Source organism: Vicugna pacos, unplaced genomic scaffold (genome assembly GCF_048564905.1).
Source record: "Vicugna pacos unplaced genomic scaffold, VicPac4 scaffold_19, whole genome shotgun sequence".
In the NCBI taxonomy this organism is placed as follows: Eukaryota; Metazoa; Chordata; class Mammalia; order Artiodactyla; family Camelidae; genus Vicugna; species Vicugna pacos.
In genome coordinates this window covers 69,350,907-69,369,878 of record NW_027328740.1, presented here as the reverse complement: position 1 = coordinate 69,369,878, position 18,972 = coordinate 69,350,907, and the positions used below count along the sequence as shown (strand labels likewise).

The following is an 18,972-nucleotide window of genomic DNA, read 5'->3' as shown; positions in this document are numbered from 1 at the left end:
CTCCTGTAACGTGCAGAAACCCTTCCCATTCACCACCGAATCCTTTTGTATGCTTCCTCCGTGTTCATGTTTACACATGGCTTATTAAAGTAGAAGTTACCTGCAGTAATTCCATCTCGGTTCCATTCCAAGCTTCCAGATTATCCATAATCAGGGTAATACCATAATTTTCTGTGAATGAAAACACTACAAATTGAATGAAAATATTGCAACCATGTCACTAAACAAAGAATGCTGAAAACAAGTCATCAGCGGCTGCCGCCACCCCCCAGTGAAGACAGGCCTGCAGCCATTCACAATGGTGCCCTCTGAGCAGACTCAGAATAAGAAAGGAAGATTACTGGCCCTAGATAGCTAGGTGCTTGTCTAAAGTATATATTCAGTCAGCCCAAATGTTGGCTTCCTCCCATATATTGAAAAGCATTAAATTCATGAACTTGAGATACCTGGCTTTCTTTAGATAACAAGCAATGTTTTATTGTTCTGACTACCTGGTCTTTGTTGTAAAGCTCCTATATAATCCTAGCTTCTCCCCTACTCTTGCGAGCAGTCCCTCAGAGTGTTCTGAGAGGCGGTCATCCTGGCTCGAGTCCTTCTGACAAATAAAACATAACTCTTAATATTCAGGCTGCACGTTTATTTCAATCAAGTCCCAGAATAGACACAACTCATCAATTGTGTAATGGGACACACTGGATCAGGAACCAAAAGAGTGTAGTAGTCCCTAAGAACTACGGCTCCCTCTTTCTTCCTGTCATTATACAATCCCACCAGAACTCATTACTTTGCTGTCTGCTCCTCTGGCAACCAAACTCAGAGAAGAGTCAACTCAGCAGAGCGTCCTGCTGGGGAGAACCCCTGCAGCAGCACTGCAGGCTGCCTGCCCTCCCGCACGCTCTGACGACTGCTAGTGTCCTCCGTGGAAACCAGGCCAACAGAGCTGTTCCCTACAGCTACAAAGTCCCAAATATTAAATAAAACCTTTCATTTTATACTATATGTTACATATATACCCATCTCTGAAAACAGCTTTGCCAGAAGCCCAAATCTTCAACATTAATCTGCAAAGGCAAATCAGGTCCCCAAGGGAAAACAAGTCTTAAGACGATGCTAAGACCTCCAAAGTCCTCTCCACGACCATAAACCAAACTGCCTGTAGGTCTGCAGCTGCAGGAGGCTACATGTCTGCTTTTAAAGCAACCCCTTCTTGCCCTCGGGTGCTACAATGCCCTTCTACGCCCTCCCATCTCAGGGTAAGAGCACCCACTGCAGAACCTTGCAGGGCAGCACTGACAGGACTGGACAATGAGGATCAGATCTAAACTAAGACTTCTGATGACACGAGTTGTCACTCTGTCACTTTACAGATGAAGATATATATAGAGAGAGGTGGGGTGTTATTGTTCAAAGTCACACAGATAAAAAGTGACAAAGTCTATAACTCTGCTCCTCCCTCTGGTGTGACGCCCCAACTGGGACAACCACAGTGTTCTTTCGTGCCTGCCTGACCAGTTCTTTCCTATCACTCATGACCCACCACAGGGTCTGAAATTAGCCTGCATTTGCAGCATCTTTTCCCTCCAGTTTCTCAGGAACAAGGCTGTTCGGGCCACTTTATGACTTCCAGGTCCCCGAAATCTCCGTGCTCAGGCTGCTCTTGCCTGTGCATCCGGCCCGCTGCTCAGAGGCTCTTCCTCCCCTGCAGGAGGACGTTTCTACTCTTCACAGGGACACCCCCTTAGGGGATCCCTCCTCTCGCCCTCAGCATGGCCGGTGTCCCAGGCCACATCGCGAGATGCCCCAATAGGACTGCATCTGCCCAGGTCTGCTAGTCAGACCAGCAGCCTCAGAGCCAGGGATTATGCCCAGGTCACACTGCAAACCTACTGCCCGCCTCACAGACCCCAGCCAGCAGGTCACCTGGAAGTCACAGCAAGTGCCCCACCCAATCCAGAAGCCTCTTCATTTCCCAGCACCACTGATGACTGGTTTCCAAACTTTGGTCAGTTTCACACAAAACAACACCTTCTACTGTGTAGCGGGTGGTTTTTGCTTCTGCACTCCATTCTTACTGAAAACGTTAAGGGAAACCAAAAAGCCTCTTCTCAACCCTTTTCTGATGATACCCTCCCACCCACAATACACATATGCTCAAGAGATTTGGATCCACGTGATTTTGTTTCCCTTACGATAAGTGGCTCAAAACACTGCGGGATTATTTTTCCTTTGAGGGTATTAGGACTGAGTTTCTCGGCTTTAATCTGTTTTTGTCTTTGTCTTCTTTGTTCCTAGCAGTTGCCACCTCTTACTCTCTTCAGCAGCCTCCCTCCCAACTTCTAGTCTAGGAAATCAGCTGTGATGAGGGGCATGGGGGCATTCACAGAAGATGCAACAAAGGCAAAGAGAGGCTATATAATTTGCCAAAGATATCACCTTCAACCCCCAACAGAGTGTGTCATGTCCCTGTGTTTAACTCTTATTCTAAGCAAGTTAACTTTTTGTAGATTATGTTTATAAAGATGAGAAATCAAAATACATACAAGGACACACATCAACTCTAAGATATTCATTAACTCCACTATTTTGTTTCTATTTATTTTATTTGTATTAAAAAATTAAGAACCCCTGCAACCAATATAGCAAAATGTTACTGGGTTTTAAATACAGAATATAGAGGGGTTAAGTGTGTCATTACTCATCCTTATATGTATGTTCACAAGATAAAATTATTTGAAAGTCTCTCTCCCCTCTCCCTACTCACTACTGGCTCTCACCTGAGATCCCAGACCACACATCTAACAACCTTTCACTTTACCCACAGCTGAACTCATCAGTTTTCCCCCAGAAATCCCTCTGCAGCTTTCCCTCCTCAGAACACAGCAGGACCATCATTTAACTCATTAATCCACCCAGAAACCTGGGCCTTACTCCATCCTACCTTCACAGACAGCTTTAAATCTTTCTTTTTACCATCTAAAATGCCTTCAATCTGTTCGCTTTTACCCACTATCCTACCGCTCAAGTGGAAGCCACCAACACTGCCCACCTGGACTCACGAGTCTCCCAAGTGGCCCCACAGCCACTCTCCCCTACTTGAGACAAATGGGATTGTGTCACTCCCATGCTTTTTGGGCTCTTTTCAGACCCACTGTTCATAGAAGAAACTCCAATTTCTTCACCTTGTGAAGGTGTTTGCCATGAAACTGTCAGCTCATGGAGGGCAGGGCACGCCCTCTCCCCTCAACCCCACTCTCTGGCAGAGCATCAGCTTGGGAGGACCCGCTGAGCTACATCAGCCTGTATCCTAAACCTGGTCTTGGGTTCTTAGCAAACTGCTTCACTTATCCATACATATCCAAGGTAGATAAGAAAGATTTTAGATGTTGAGCTAGACTATTCATTTGGGGATTTTGCACTGGCAACCTGCAAGTATATGTTCTAATGTTTGTGTCTTGTTAAAACCACACCCAGATTAAAGGAGTATTTGTGGAATGTCTTCGGAGTAAAAGGGTTCTGTACTTTTACAGATTTTATGTTTTATAACATGAATAACCCGGACAGGGTCACAAATGGAACCGCCTCACAAGTGACAGAAGACAGGTGAGATGCATATAGCAACAGGTCACAAAGATGGTAAGAGCAAAGTTGTTTCTCCAAACCCCAAAAAAATTCCTCCAAGAACAGAAAACTCAGAATTTTGAAAGTAAAATACTATCATATAAGGAAAGAAAATAAATAATCCTCTTCATCAGGGTTTCTAGATCTGACTGCAGAGTTATTAGCAGGCTATACTGAATCCTAGCACAGAAAAATCAGATGGACTACTGGTGAGTAAGTTCCAGGAAAACGGCAGTAATTCCTCCACTTGAAAGAGGACACACACTCACTTGTTCAAGGTGATTGTAAACAACATTCTGCAGAAATTCAGAATATTCAGGCACCGCTTCTAGATGGTGATGACACGGAAGGATGGCTTGGATGCATGCTTCTAACTGAGTCACCGGCATTCTTACACTGCAGGGGGAAACGGAGGCCCTCAGCCAAGAGCAGAGATGTTCCTGTCATGTATCCCAGGTCGTGCCTCGGGGACTCAGTGTCCTGTAGCAGTCCGGCCCCAGGCGAGGACCAGCAGCGTGGCCCACCCAAGCAGGAAGGGCACTGTGCTTGAGAAAGCCCACACCAGATGGGAGCAAGAGTGGCTGGTGGGGTTTTGTGAACCTATGAATGCTCATAGAAAAACACCTGCATACATTCAAGTGATACAATTAACAGTAGCATTCTTTTTAACAAAATTTCAAATGTCAGTGGTAATTTTACCATTCCTTTTCTCTTGTCCCCTGCACTCTGAGACAGGCTTAGGTTCTCTCACACTTGCAGCTCTGATGCAATAGTTGTGAAGTTATTTTACTTTACTGCAAGTGTCTTCGCTCCAAGTGTCACTGTGACTGTCGTCTCTTAACACAGTCAGATATCTTCCTGGATCTCTCCATGAGTTCCTTGCTCCTGCTTCTCAGATCCTGAGATAAAGAACAGGTGAAGGCACATGACTGGAAAAGTCAATGTGGACTTGAGCAAAGTCCTCAGTGACCCCCTAGGTGAGTGTTGACCACCCCTTAGCTTCGATTCTCAAAGTTCTGCCCAGGGTGACATCCAGACAGGAGGGAGTCCTGGGCCCAATTAAAAGCTGTGTGGCTTGGGTGCGGGGAAAGGTGCAGGAGCTAGTTCCGTAGCCGGGACCCTCCACACCTCTGCTCCTCTCTCTCCCGAGGCCCCGCTGCCAAGCCCCCACGCTCCCTGATATTCTGTCCTTCTCTTCTACTCTACTTCAAGCCCTTTTCCTCTTCCTTTATTCCCTGATTATCTGCAGCTGGAGAGATTTTTCCATCACAAAATCTGAAAAAATTTCCTGCAGCTGAAAAAGAGGTCTCCAGAGGTCAATGCCCATATGGTGGTTCCTGAAGAGAGCCCCTGGTTAGGGGGACCCTCACCAACACTCACGGGACATCAGGTATGTTACAGGGTCGACCACCCCCAACAAGAGTTTGCTGTGACCCCAAGGCACGCACAGCATCCCTGCTCACTAAAGTGTAGTTGTAATCCGTTATTAAGAAGCAAAAAAAAAAAAATTTCTCATGTTTCTTACTAAAATTATTTATGAGTTAGAAAAAGAAATTGTAAAAGAAAAGAACAAATTTGACTCCATGTTAGATGTGTTCGTTTGGCTTTAAAACTGTACCTTGTTTTCTAGGCTCCGACTTGCTATCTCTGCACCTTTTGTAAAAAAAGTTGCCTTTAGCCTGAAATATCCAGGACAGCCTATTCTCCGGGCTCTGATCTTTAAGGATATTAGCTCTTCTACACTTATGTACAGATGGCAAGTTGCAAAATAGATAATAACCTTTCTTTTTTTTTGGAGGTTTTACGGGGGCACCTTAATTTGACCCACCATGGACAGCTGCAGGAACAAAGGATTCCAAGGACAAACAATTCGTACAGCGAGAAGTTTGCAACAACCAACCACATCCCCGCCGCTTTTTAGTATAAAAGGAGACTGAATTCTGCTTTGGGGAAGAGAGTTCTACTGGATATCAATATGCCATTTTCTGGGTCTGCCAGATTTTCAAATGAAGTCACTATTCCTTACTCCAACATCTCATCTCCCCATTTATTGGCCTGTCATGCAGCAAGCAGAACGAGTTTGGACTTGGTAACAAAATGACTGCATTAGAGGTAGTATGTCTCCACTGTTTCCTCATTTCCAGTATGTCACAACCTATCAATTTTATATGCTGTTTAACAACATGACAAAGACCTATTATACGGAATTGATTCCACAGAAATAAAATTATTTCTACTCCCTCAAGACTTTTTTCTTTTCTATTTTATTTTGTTTTGCTTATTGAAAAGAAAATAAAAGTCAAATCATTTTATTTCATGTATTTTTATAGCTACATAATGTAAATACTACAAAAATATTTAAATTGCAATAAAAATTGTTAATATATTTGTATAAAGATATATAAACAATCAATGCAGATTAGGAAAGGAGTAGATATTTACTAAAAATCTACTGCACATCCAGTCTTTTACAAGCATATCCTGGAATATAAGCTCTATTATCCAGGGGTCCCCCACCCCCATTCTCACTGCCGATTCCCTTAGTAATCAACTACCAAGGCACCAGCATAGAACCATGCGATCGCTATTTTAGGTATAAATGAATGAATTAGCTCATTCAATTCTAAAACAGAAACCTTAAAATAAATACTGAACTTATTTACAGATAAACAAATTTGGACACAAAAAAGTACAGTTTCTCACCCAAGACACAAAGATAATAATTGGTAAAGGCAAGATTTGAACTAATCTGCCTGATTATAAAGCTAAGTTGGAAATCCCCTTCGACTGTGTAGGTCCAGCAGCACAGCCCATCACCCTATCTTTGTTCAGATCTGGCTTTAGACAGCCTGAGACAGCACCCCTTCCTATGGAACTCGAGGGCAAACAATAACAATAAGGATTTTATATTCAGTAGTTTCTTAGGTCTCAATTATATAAAGTGTCAGCAGGTCAGCAGAAAACTCTGGGAAATATGAGTGGGTCCAGAGCTTTTTGCTGTTAAGAAACTCAATCTATCAGGACAGAGTGACCTTCCCATGTGAGGCCTCATGTACATAAACTAAAGGCAGCTGAGCAATGAAAACTAGCAAGAACATGGAACTCAAGCAAGAAGGATGCCTGCCATCCCCTGCCCAGTTGCCTCTTCACCCACGTGGACAAGATGGCAGAAGACCCATGTTCTTGTCTAAGTTACAACATCATGGATTCTCACCCATAAAATGTTGCGACTCTATGCTGTCTTAAGTCCTTTACAACTAAAATATGATGACACCAATATCTCAGCGGAATGTCTATGTCTCCACTTTCTCTCTTCTATTAGGAGACTATATCTATGGCCACAAACAGAAATTCAATTAAAAACACCATGCACGAAGCCTGGTGAAAGTCTGTGTAAGAGACATTGTTCTCACTCTCTGTGAATGAAAACTCAGAAAAAGTGGACCTTCTCCCTCTGTAAGTGGGAGGTAGACTGATTTTGTGTGTCTGTGTGTTTGCACGCACATGTGTGTGTGTAAATCATATAAAATATATTCTGGGATTTGCACAGTTTTTTTTATGATACTATCATTTCATGAGGATGAGCCAACCTTTAAAGTAATTTGAATCTATTTTTCTGAGAGGCTCTTTTGGTGGAGGATGGGAAAGGGGAAAGGAAAGGAGGAAATAAGTAAATGAAGCAAAGCTGTAAGAATACTGCTAGGGAAAGGCAAGACATTAATTTTGTTCCTACTTGCATCACACACAAATTAGGGACTGGCTTTCCCCCATGTCTTGTCAAGCACTGAGCTGCAGAAGAACAGGCGACAGCCCATTTCTCACTGAGCTTGTGACTGTATGTGACATCTTATAGACACAAATTATTTAACCTGATCAAACACTCTAGCAGCAGGATGTAATTCTCCTAATTTGAGAGACAAGAAAACAGGAAGTGAAAGACGGTATATAGCTTGACAAAAGTCAGAGGACAAGAAAACTAAAGAGGATGAATTCAAACTCAGATCTGAATGCAGAGTCTGATATTCCCACTCCCAGGGCTGGAAAATCCTTAACACAAGGTTCCCCAGCTCCTCTGCATTGTTCCTGGCACCAAGCATTTCCCATGGCGATGGTCTCCAATTCTCAGACACAGTGCTCTGTGCAGCCAATAACCTCCATTCGACCTTGATCATCTACCTGCCACGCCTACCAGGCTTCACCATACAGGCAGGAAAGCTGGATTTCAAGTGCATACAAAGCCACCCTGGTTTAAGCTGGACTGTTTATCAGCTTTTCCAGCATAAAGGCAGCCATGAAAGTGCTCACAGTTTGTACATGAGCCACACTACCTCTCTCCATCTGTCTCCCCACCTATACTACTTAGCTATGACCATTTTGAGAATCTTGGAAACAAATTTTTAAAAACAGAAAAGAAAGGATTCTGTAACAAGTACTTAATACTTACAATTTTAAATGAGAAGTTACAAAGTGAGTATTTACAAACCGGATCTGCCTTCCTAGGTGTCAGTTTTAACAGTTAAAAAATATAATAGCAAAAATTTCTCACTTAAAAAATTAACAAAAACATCAACAATAATCTGGAATAAACTCAAAAACAATGCCCATGTTGTACATGGAGAAAGTACAGGACTGTACTGAGGGGTAAAGTAAAAGTGTGAAAGTAGAGACATCAACCTTTTGTATGGAGGAAAGCAGATTTAAAGATGTACGTTCTCCTAAAGATAATTCAAAAGTACTAAAAAGTCCCATGACAACACTTATCTGTTTTTTTTTAACTTGAAAAAATTATATTAGAATTCTTCAGGAATAATAAAGTCATAATACAAGCCAAGAAATTTAGGGATCGAAAAAAGAATCAAAAAATTTGCACTGTCAGATATTAAATAAATTTTTACAATATGTAAGATATAGTGCTAGAGTAAGAAAGTAAGATTGACAGAAATAAATCATGAGCTCAAAAAGAGACTCTAGTATACATAAGTATTTTTTACAGGTGGGATTTCAAAATAAAAAGCAAAGTATGAATTTAATAATTGTCTTGTTACAATCAGAGAATACCTGGAAAAAACAAATTCTATTCCCGTCAAAATGACCACAAGAAAAGTTACAGAAAATGATGTAAATATTAGAAAGTACTAATAAGAGCAAATACAACTCTTTGCTCATATCAATTCAGCTTCTCCTCACTGTAACAAGTACCATTATCATCTCCATCTTAGAGATTGAAAAAACCTACAGAAGAAATTTATACCATTATAAGAAAGCATTTCTAAGAATAAAACCCAAAAAGAAGACATTTACTATCTTAAGATTATTTTGGGCCACAACAATAATGAACCTACTGAACAAAATGAAAGGCAAGAAATGACAAGTAAAAGCTCTCTGATACATGTTGATGAAGACAAGGGGTTAATGTACATAATACACATTGAGCTGTCACAAAGCAGCAAGAAGCTCCCCCACTTAAATGTTTGCAAAGGACAAAGGGGATCATTCACTTTTTAAAAGTCAGATGGCTAATGAGTGAAAAATGCTCAAAACCTCACTGGTCATCAAGTGCAAACTAAAATAATGAAAATCATTTTGCTCGTCATATTGGCAAATACGTTTAAAAGATATTATAGCTAGTGTCCATCTTTGAGACAACAAACTGTGAGCGATCTTTTGGAGGATAACATGTCAATGGATATGTAAACTCTGAAAAACGTGTGTGCACACAGGCTGAACTCCACTTTTAGGAATCGTTACATTTAGAAAAAATCAGTTCAAAAAGATGTACTCATCAGAACATTTGCACAGCACTGTTCACAATGGTGGGAAGAAATGCTGAAGTGAAATCATATCCAGCAATAGAGAATTGGTTACATAAGTTATTCTACATCTTTTCATTCCCCACAGGAGAAGGAATTTCAAGATTCACTTGAAAGCATCCTGTGATGTATGAAGTTGTCACATCCAAGGACTAAATTTCCAGAAACCTTAGCTAAAGGAATACTCATACAAGATCACAGGAATGTTTGTACAAGAAGGATGCCAGTCAGACACCCTTTCTGACAGTGGAAAATGGAGAAAACTTAAGTGTTCACCATCAAGACAATGATGCGGTAAATCACGGAGAGCTGTGGGCACTAAAGTTGCAGCGTTTCAGCGTGGTCCAAGGCCTTGTCCACAGTACTCTCCCACGAAAGGTGTCGTTACACAAGAGACCAAACCTGCACATCAGGAGACCCCTTTACTCTATCTGAAAGGACCGGGTGAGTCTGGAGTGGGAGGAGGTCTATGATATATACGTTAGTGAATAAACCGAGCTACAGAAAACATATAGTATGGCCTTATTTTTCAATAAAGCATATATACACACACATATACATAGATTTCTCATATACGTGTATGTATGTGTGTATATATATATGACAAAGGCATAAAGGTCATGAAATATATACTCCACATTGTCAGCAGCTTTTACTCTCAGGAAAAAAGGGGAAGGGAAGAAGGGGACTTTCGGTACCACCACAGTTCTCTTTTCAGAATTTCAATTAAGTATACTTGGAATTTAAAAGTTTACTTAAGTACAAAGTAAAATGGACGATGCCTCCACAAAACAGAATGCTATACTGGTCATTAAAAATCATGTCAGGGGAGATAGAATATTGTAGAAAAATGTGTAATAAGCCGAATGGAAAATGGAGGTCTCCACACAGTAAACAGGCACACAGTGCTCGCTGGTTTTTATGACAGAGCTGATACACACTGATGAAAAGAACAGAAAATAGATGTTAAAGTGTTAATTATTATCTTTGAGTACTGGGACCAGGATAGACCCTTTTGACTCTTTTTTCAGACTTTTATATTAAATACACATTATTTTTCATCTGAAAAATGCATTTTTAGATGTCTAGTACCACACATTGGAAAAAATACATGAGTAGTTACAGAAACAAATAACTATGAGACACCGCAGCACCGTCACACAGTGTAGAAAGGGCGATCCTGAATAACACCACGCAGTTACATAAGGACCCACAAAGTGAGAGCACCCGCTGTAACAGGGCGCGTCCCCCTTCCATTTGTCAGTTGTGTCTTCAGGGCTGAGGCATTTCTGAGCACGGCCAGTGTCAGTGCTGGTGTCTGGATGGATGCCACTGGAGGTGAGGGCACCTGCAAGCCGAGAGGAAGAACAGAAGTAATCCTCTGCTTTTTCTGTCTTGTTTCTTTGTTACTTTTAAAGAGAGGCGTAAATAAGATAAACTGAAACTTCCTTACTGAAATTTCAGTAATGAAGCCATTTTTAAAGTGTTCACAACTTATATTCTGCCTATAACTGTCTTTTCAAAAAAGCCTCATATTTATTAAATGTTAATTAACTCAGTTAATTAACTACATGTTGAAACCTTTTAAAAAACATGAAATGCACTACGTGAAAGCACCACACATGCAGTGACTAGCTCAGCTGTCTTTACGGCAGTGCAGTCAGCCCCCACCATCCCGAGACCCTGAACTCCTGATGCTGGGAAGAGAGCACGCTGCTTCCTCAGATGGAGAGAAACGGTAAAAGCATTTTCTGAAATCTACAGCACTGACAAAACATAACTGCTTAATCCCAGGCTCCTTTGAGGCTGTCATTTTCCGTTTCTGGCCAACACCCGTCAATGAGCAGAACCACCCCATTCCCGAGTCATGGGACTCACGTGGGCAGCAGTTTTGGAGAAATTTCCAGTTATAGAATGTTAACCAACTATACATAAAACTCTGAAAAAGAAAAGATGCAATACTCAGATTTTGGAAGACACTCAAAATATTCTCCTAAGTCTTAGTATTTGGAAAGGCTGGGCTTCTCCTAAGCCACTTATTTATTTCACAGCCAGTGAGCATCTCCCACAAACCCTGCTTCCCTGTGTGTGCTGGGAGCCTCAGGCACATTGATGCTGTCTATCTTATAAGTCACAAGGCAGAGGCGTGTGTCTCACGCCTGCAACTCTCACACAGGCTCAACTCCGAGCCTCAATTTGTGAACTTGGCCCCATTTTCTCACCTGTTTATTTGGTATCTGTTCTTCTGTAAGCTGCCTGAAGTGCTTCTTGGAACAAGTCAGAAGAATGAGTGGGTAGAGAAATGGACAGATGGACAGGTGAGAGATGGGCAGACAAACAGGGAGACTCCAAGAGAAGAGGAGCAAACAAAATTTCCTATGCAAAACCCTCTTCTAGTCAAGGAAGAAAACCATCACGAAGAAGTGTGAAGAGGCAGGTGGCTTAGGACTGTTTCCTGGATTCCATGAAATGTCACACCAAGAGATGAGAGGGTAGAAGTATAAATAATAAAAGAAAAAAAGCATGCATGTTTGAAAAATATATCTACATTATGTACTTTCTAAAGAATAGATTTATATCAGCAAGGCTCAATAACACAATCTTTGGGTATTTACAGAAGTGAGAATCCCATCTCCAATCCGCAACATATCCCTTCGGAGCACTGAGGGTCTACACGGTGCGATCATAAAGCCGTAACCGCAAAAGCTGTGCTATCCTGCACTTACGAGGAACGAGCAGCTGTGCTTGGCCTGCCCACGCGCATCGTTTACAACCCACAGCACCTCTACGGGGGAGGGATGACTAGCGAGCCCTGTCTCTGCAGGAAAGAAAAAAGTCCGGGAGAGGCTAAGCCGACCTACAAGTTCTCCATTTCACAGGACTTGTCACTCCAGAGCAGGACTCGAACTCGGCCCACGTTTGTAACCACAGTACTACCGTAATTTATGTGCTTTTTGTGTGTATAATACATTTGTTTCTGGCATGAAAGTGTATTTAATAAATGATCGGTTGTCTTGTATATTTCATTAGCTCACAATCTTTATATTTTTGAATTGTACTCTTCCCCTGGAGAAATGAACGGAAAGAGCAGTGGTCAGAATGAGGTGGGGCTTCATTCTTTATCTGTTACCTCATCTCATCCAAGTCCCCAAGCAGGGAGAAGGAGCAAATGTTCTCTTCATCTTTTAAAGAGAGGGCTCCAGTGATGGTGATTTACTCAACTCCAAAACTAAGTCTGGGGGAAGGGCACATGCAGCAACGAGAGCAGTATCACCTGTAGGAAGGCAAAAAGAGCTCAGGGGATGGCTCAATGGGTCAGCCTGATTTAATTTCAATTGATAATTCAATAACACACTCTAAAAATACTAGCATGCAATGGATTTGTTCTTTCTTGACATCTAGCAAGTTTCCACAGCCGACATGTAACATTATCATGAACTAGTGAAAAGAAGAGTCCACAGACAAGGAAAATCAATGCCACAGGCAGGCTGAAACCCAGGCTGGAGGAAAGGAAGAGAAAGGGCATATTTAAGAAGAGGGGAAAGTCTGGGAAAAAGACATCATCACAAGGACTCTCAAGCGTCATCCAGCAATCATATAATCATTCTTTCAAGAGAGAGTTACTTAGGTCCTATTTTGTGCGAGATTTTACAAAGGGCAAAGAGAGACCACAGCGTCCATGGTGGCAGCAAGTTGCGGGGCTATAATACAATTCTAATCTTGGTACCTTGCACAATTGTCCTCAGTATAAAGGCAAAAATTAAAGTAAAATAATACTATGTAAACCATACACATTGCTGAAATAAATTAAAGAAGACCTAAATACCTAGAAAGACAAACCACGCAAATTCCTGGATCACATGACAATATTCTTGGGATGGCAGTGCTCCCCAGAGTGAAGCACACATACAACGTGGTCTTGATCACAATCCCAGCGGGCTCCTCAGCAATAACTGACTAGCTTCTGCTACAATTCATATGGGAATTCGAGGGTCTCAGTAACCAAAACGTACCTGAAAGAGTAGAACAAAGTGAGAGGACTTGTAATTCTCAATTTCAAACATTACAACTGTATCTACAAGTGAGATTAGAGGCCATTTTTAAGGTATTATTGTGTTTATCCTTATTTTCTAAATTCTGTACAACGAATATACCTGTTAGAATAAGAAAAATAAAAACTAAAGTATCTTTTAAAACATGCACACCGATTCATTCATTGGGGAAAATTATTTTAACTATAAAGAGGTAAACAAATATCTAGTGAAAAAGGACTACTTAAAAACAAGTCTGCATTTACAATTTTCATAAATTGAAAACCGAAAAGCACAAACACATCAAATTTCTAGGGAGACTGGTGAAACATATTAATAATTATTTTCAAAAATTCTAATTGCACAATGAAAACACAAGAAAGAGAAAATCGTGATTGACACGAAACTGCGAACACGTGGAGAGCAAAGGCCTTGAAATCACTGTTCCTTTAACTCTGCTACTAGCTCAATAGGAGAGGAAATTCCTCACTGAGGGGACAGTGGAATCCCATGCATAAGATAGGATACACAGTACAAACTGCAGTAGTATCGGGAGTGAATATGTTAGAAGAATTCTGAAGTTACAACATTGCTGAAAAACTATAAAAACACTGACAGACAGATTAAAACACACAGTCATACATATTATATAGAAACATGAACTCTGCTCCCATGTTGCATAGAAATACAAACATATTTGTTCATTTATGGGCACTGATTACTTTATCCCAGGTAGAATATTTCAACTAAAACAAATAATCAATATTACACTCCTATTGTCAAATGTACTTGATAACTTACTCTGCTATGTAACCATATGTGTCTAAGATAGATCTAAAATTAGTGAAAAAGAGCTTTGTATGGTTTCTTGAATTCTTCTCAAAATTCCAAGCTTAATTTTAAAATAGATCTGAGCAGTATTTCTATATGATCTTTTCCCTTGTGAAATGAACAACACAGTCTGTTGTCAAAATTCTGTGCTTACAATGATTCACGAGCACCATATCCTCACAAAACTGCTGGACAGCAAGTCACTATCCAGACACTGTGACCAAATAAATGAAACAGAAGGAAGACAGTGATCCTATTCTGGAGGGCTTATAGTCTGTGTCAACACTGGGGTTTTTACTTGATTGGTTTGATTGGGTAGCAAAATAAAATCAATCAAGTACTTTCTTTGAGCATTCTATAAGTCATGACTGTTTTTAGTGTCATTAGCAGGAAAGACTTAAGCATGACTTGGTTAGGTCAACTAGCAACAATCATCACTGGAGAGTGAGTAATAAAGAAGTTAACTGATAGCAATGCTTCTGCCTACATGAGACCTAAAATAAATCTACACTGATATCCGAAAGGAAAATAAGGAGATGAGGTCCCCAATGAGAAAACAAACTAACAAGAAATCAAAAAATGAAAGTCATCTTCATTAACGATTCCAGGCAGTAGTGGAGCATGGTGGTGAAGATCACAAATGCTGGGGACAAACATGAGGGTCTGAAATCCCACAGCACTAGGTAGATGTGACACTGACATTTCAGTGAAATTTTCTGCATCTCAGTCTCCTATCCATAGACTGGGGACAACAACTGCACCCATCTCCTATAACGGTCCTAAGAATTAAGTTATATTATATATAAAAGCTTAAATAAAATACCTCAGAGTTTAAATAATACCCCAAAAGCACAAGAAACAAAGAAAACAGAGACAAATGGCAGTTCATCAAAATTTAAAACTTTGCTTCAAAGGGCACCATCCAGAAAGTGAAACAACAACACAGAGGAGAAAATTTTTTCAAATCACTTATCTGGTAAGGAATTTGTATCTCAAAATGAAGAAAAAAAAACCCTACAACTCAACAATAAAAAGGCAACTCAATTAAAAGGTTAATAAAGTATCTGAAAAGGTATTTTTCAAGGAAAATATACAAATGTCCATAAAGCACAATGTAATGATGTTCAATAGCATTAGCTGTAAGGGAAATCAAGTCAAAACCACTAGGAGAAACCGCTTCACACTCACTACAATAGGGTATAATAAATAAAAAAGCGTAACAAGCACTAAAGAGGACACAGAGGAAGCGGAGCACGCAGCCCTTGCTGGTGAGGATGTAACACAGCGTGGCCACTTTGGAAAACAGCCTGGCAGGGCCTCAGAGAGTTGAACATTTCGTTTCTGACTTACCCAGCAATTCTGCTCTCTGGGCACACACGTAAGAGAACTGAAAACAAATATCCACATAAATAATACCACATGAGTGTTCACGGCGACATTACTCATCACAGCCAAAAACAGAAACAACCCAAATGCGTATCACCTGATGAATGGGTAAACAGTGGGGCCCAGCCATAGAGTGGAATGTTATTCAGCAATAGCATAGCATAGAATAGTGACTAAGGCCACAACATGAGCAAATATTGAAAACGTTACTCAGTGTGAAAGAAGTCAGTCACAATAGACGTTTCCACTTATATGAAGTGACTCGATTTACATGAAATGTCCAGCACAGGCAAATCCACAGAGAGAAAAGTGGCTCCTTGGGGCTGGGGGAGGATGGGGAAGATGGGAATGTCTGTTTATGCATACAGGGCTTCCTGTTGGGGGGATGAAAATATTCTAAGATTGAATGGGATGCACAATTCTGGGCATAGAGTAAAAACCGATGTACATTTTAATGGGTGAATTGTATTAAAACTCTTAAGAACAAAAGGACCTTGGGCCAGTATCTTCCATAGTAAATGCAAATTGCTAACTTTTATTAGAGGAAAAAGAAACTGCTCTCAGCATGAAAGCAGGAGATCAGCAAATGTGAGTTAACCGAAATTGGACAAGAGCATTTCACTTGAAACAGTTGCTGAGTGTACACGAAGTATTCAGAAATAGGAAAATCACCTTGACATCACGAGGAAGCATTCTGTTTCAAATACAGATCAAGGATTCGGCAAGCCCAGCTGCCAGAAATGACCAGAGAAGAAACCTGGTTTATAAAACTAGCACCAGAGACAACAAGGAATGGTGATGAGGAAAGCAGGCGGCAAATATCTGGAACAGTTCACTACAAATAATTTCTCCACCAAAAATTGAAAAATAAAATGAAAGTGATGAAATGCTCTGTTGACATCTCGAGAATGGGCTTCCTTCGGTGCTCGACTGTTCTGTAACCCCGATTGAGAGACTAAGGAGAATCAGCATGGCTCCTGGGGGTCCCCAAAGGACTGCCCACCAGCACGCTGACCACCATCACATCTGCCAGGTTTGAATTGCAGAGAAGAGACCAAGTTCTGAAAGGCACAGGAAATATTGACAAGGGAAGAAAACGCTGAGGTCAGTCCTGGGACAGAGGCCCTCTGAGCAGAGGCCAGAAGGCTGCAGGTGAACTGCAGTAGACCTGGGGCAGGAAGGGATCACGGGGGAGCATATCTCAATTCTCTTCTGTCTCTGCCTCCGGTAGGAGAGATAAAGCCTGCATCCTTCTCACCTGGAACTGTGGGTTCTGGCTGGAAGAAGTCTTACTGACAAGGAATGATTATTCAAGGCTCTGTGGAAAAAGTCAAGAAATCGAGAGGGATTAGGGAGCCATCTCCATGAGCCTCTCAAATGCTCCCATATTTATAGGGTATAATCAAAGGAAAACTTCGTTAACAGTTGTGAGATAGTAAGGAGGAAATTCGGGAAAGACAGGATGAGGCAGAGATTGTAGAATACACAATGAGTACAAAGGATTAGTGTATCTTTAGGGAAGTCATGGGGTGAGGGGAACAAGATACATTTTTAGATATGTTCATTAAAAAGCAGACCACCAGACCAGCCAGGTCCTTGTTTTGGGGATAATACATTATCTAACAACACACAAGCCCAGCGTTTATAGCTGAGGGTCTCGGTCCTTGCTTTACAACCAGCAGAGTGCTATCTAAAACCTCAACTACACAAGCAAAGCATTGTCTCTGCTTTTTAAGGCAAGGAGTCTGGAGTGAGGATGCACAGGAACTTGCTTGTAAAGCAGTATCAAAGCATATTTTTTCTTCTTAAAATTCAGAGGCGACTGGGGTGTGTTACAATTTGTTAACCCAATCATCTGCTTCCACATTGAACCATTATGGAGGACACCCTAGGATGAAAATCCTGGATGTGGGTCTTTTCCTGCCATCTTCAGCCACTCTATCAGGGTCTAGGCACATCCGTGAATAACGATCCTACAGTACCACTCACTCTCTTAACTCCTGGTGATTGAAACTTAATTTTAGCTCTACACAACTTAACGTAGAAAAGTTTCAGCAATAAAAGATATAATATTCCATTTATATCTCATCATATTACTGATTTTCTGATTGCTCTAAGCTGCTTCTACTTGGTAAAGCACCTCATTCTGAAGCTGAATTCAGTAATTTCCATTGTGCATTTCTAGCCAGTTTGGGCTCGCTAACTTCTTTTGGTCAAATATCGATATACTTAATTGATTTCTTTGTTTATCAATTTCAACCAGGAGGAGAGGGAGTGTCACTCTTTTCCTCAGCCCACCCTCAACTCTTTTCCCATCAACTCAGGCCTCCTGAAAACAAAACAAAGTATTTTTTTCCCTTCTACTCTTTCCACAAACCCAACAGGAAACATCAGCCTGGAGAAAGAATTCAACACAAATGTTAAAACAAAAATCTATAAACCTGAAACAATACCATCTCCGAATCATGATACACAATGACATGAGATTAAGTGTGTCAGGCACAAAGCATGAGGGAGCCTGACTACCTGATTTCTATTCTTCAAAGGAAGGAAGGTTTTCGTATTTTTTATTATCATTCTTGGTCATTGTTTCTGATTATGCCAAAAAATAATTTATGAAATATTTATGCACTGCAATAACTGATTTTTATTGTATCAATTTTAGAAGGCATTCAGAGGGGATAGGAAAACCCACCTCTGTAAAAAATGCAAAATTTCTTCCCCTGTTAAGAACACGTATACAAAATGCAACAGAGAATTCAAATTCTTGTGGAGAGGAGCAAAAGACACAGAATCAAATCAAAGTCATTACAATGAGTCAATTTAAAATTCACTGGACAAACATGCTCAATGCATACAAATAATTTTAAAGGCACACTGCAAACCATTCACTTAATGATCTGCAGGCTAGAGGAAGAATTTCACTCTTTAACAGACAACAGAAATCAATAGGGTGCCCCACCAAACAAGGAGCAGTGAACAATCAGGTTTTTAACAGTTCTGAGAAATCAGCATATTCTAAAGATCAAAATCCAGAAATTTTAAACATTCATTCAAACCACAATGAAAAAAGCACTTAAAGAAAAAAAAAAAAGAAATTAAGCACATAGATCATTACAACAGAACAATGAGAATTTCTTGTACCGCTAGAAGAAAGAACAGGATATAGCCTTTTACTTGAAAAGAGACTACTTTTAAAAATAACTGCTAAAACACATTTCATCATTCATGTTGCATTTAAAAATCTGAGGTACATGTATCTGATCAGAAAAGCAATTCTGAGTAATAGTATGTTA

At 40.6% G+C, this 18,972-nt stretch overlaps 1 protein-coding gene across 3 annotated transcripts in view; it reads right to left on the bottom strand.

Annotated features, from left to right (window-relative positions):
* The window catches only part of LOC140693127 (trafficking protein particle complex subunit 9-like), a 1,110,112-nt gene that overhangs the window by 13,598 nt on the left and 1,077,542 nt on the right, over positions 1-18,972 (bottom strand). Inside the window, exons 1-3 of one of the 3 annotated variants that reach the window (XM_072957196.1) lie at positions 4,318-4,429; positions 3,888-4,014; positions 101-171 (exon numbers count right to left, since the gene is read on the bottom strand). In XM_072957196.1, coding sequence (XP_072813297.1) covers positions 101-148 — 48 coding nt within the window. In that variant the 5' untranslated portion in view covers positions 149-171; positions 3,888-4,014; positions 4,318-4,429. Of the gene's footprint in view, positions 1-100; positions 172-3,887; positions 4,138-4,317; positions 4,430-10,642; positions 10,777-18,972 lie in introns of those variants that run through there. The other 2 variants (XM_072957197.1, XM_072957193.1) reach the window with 2 other exon arrangements.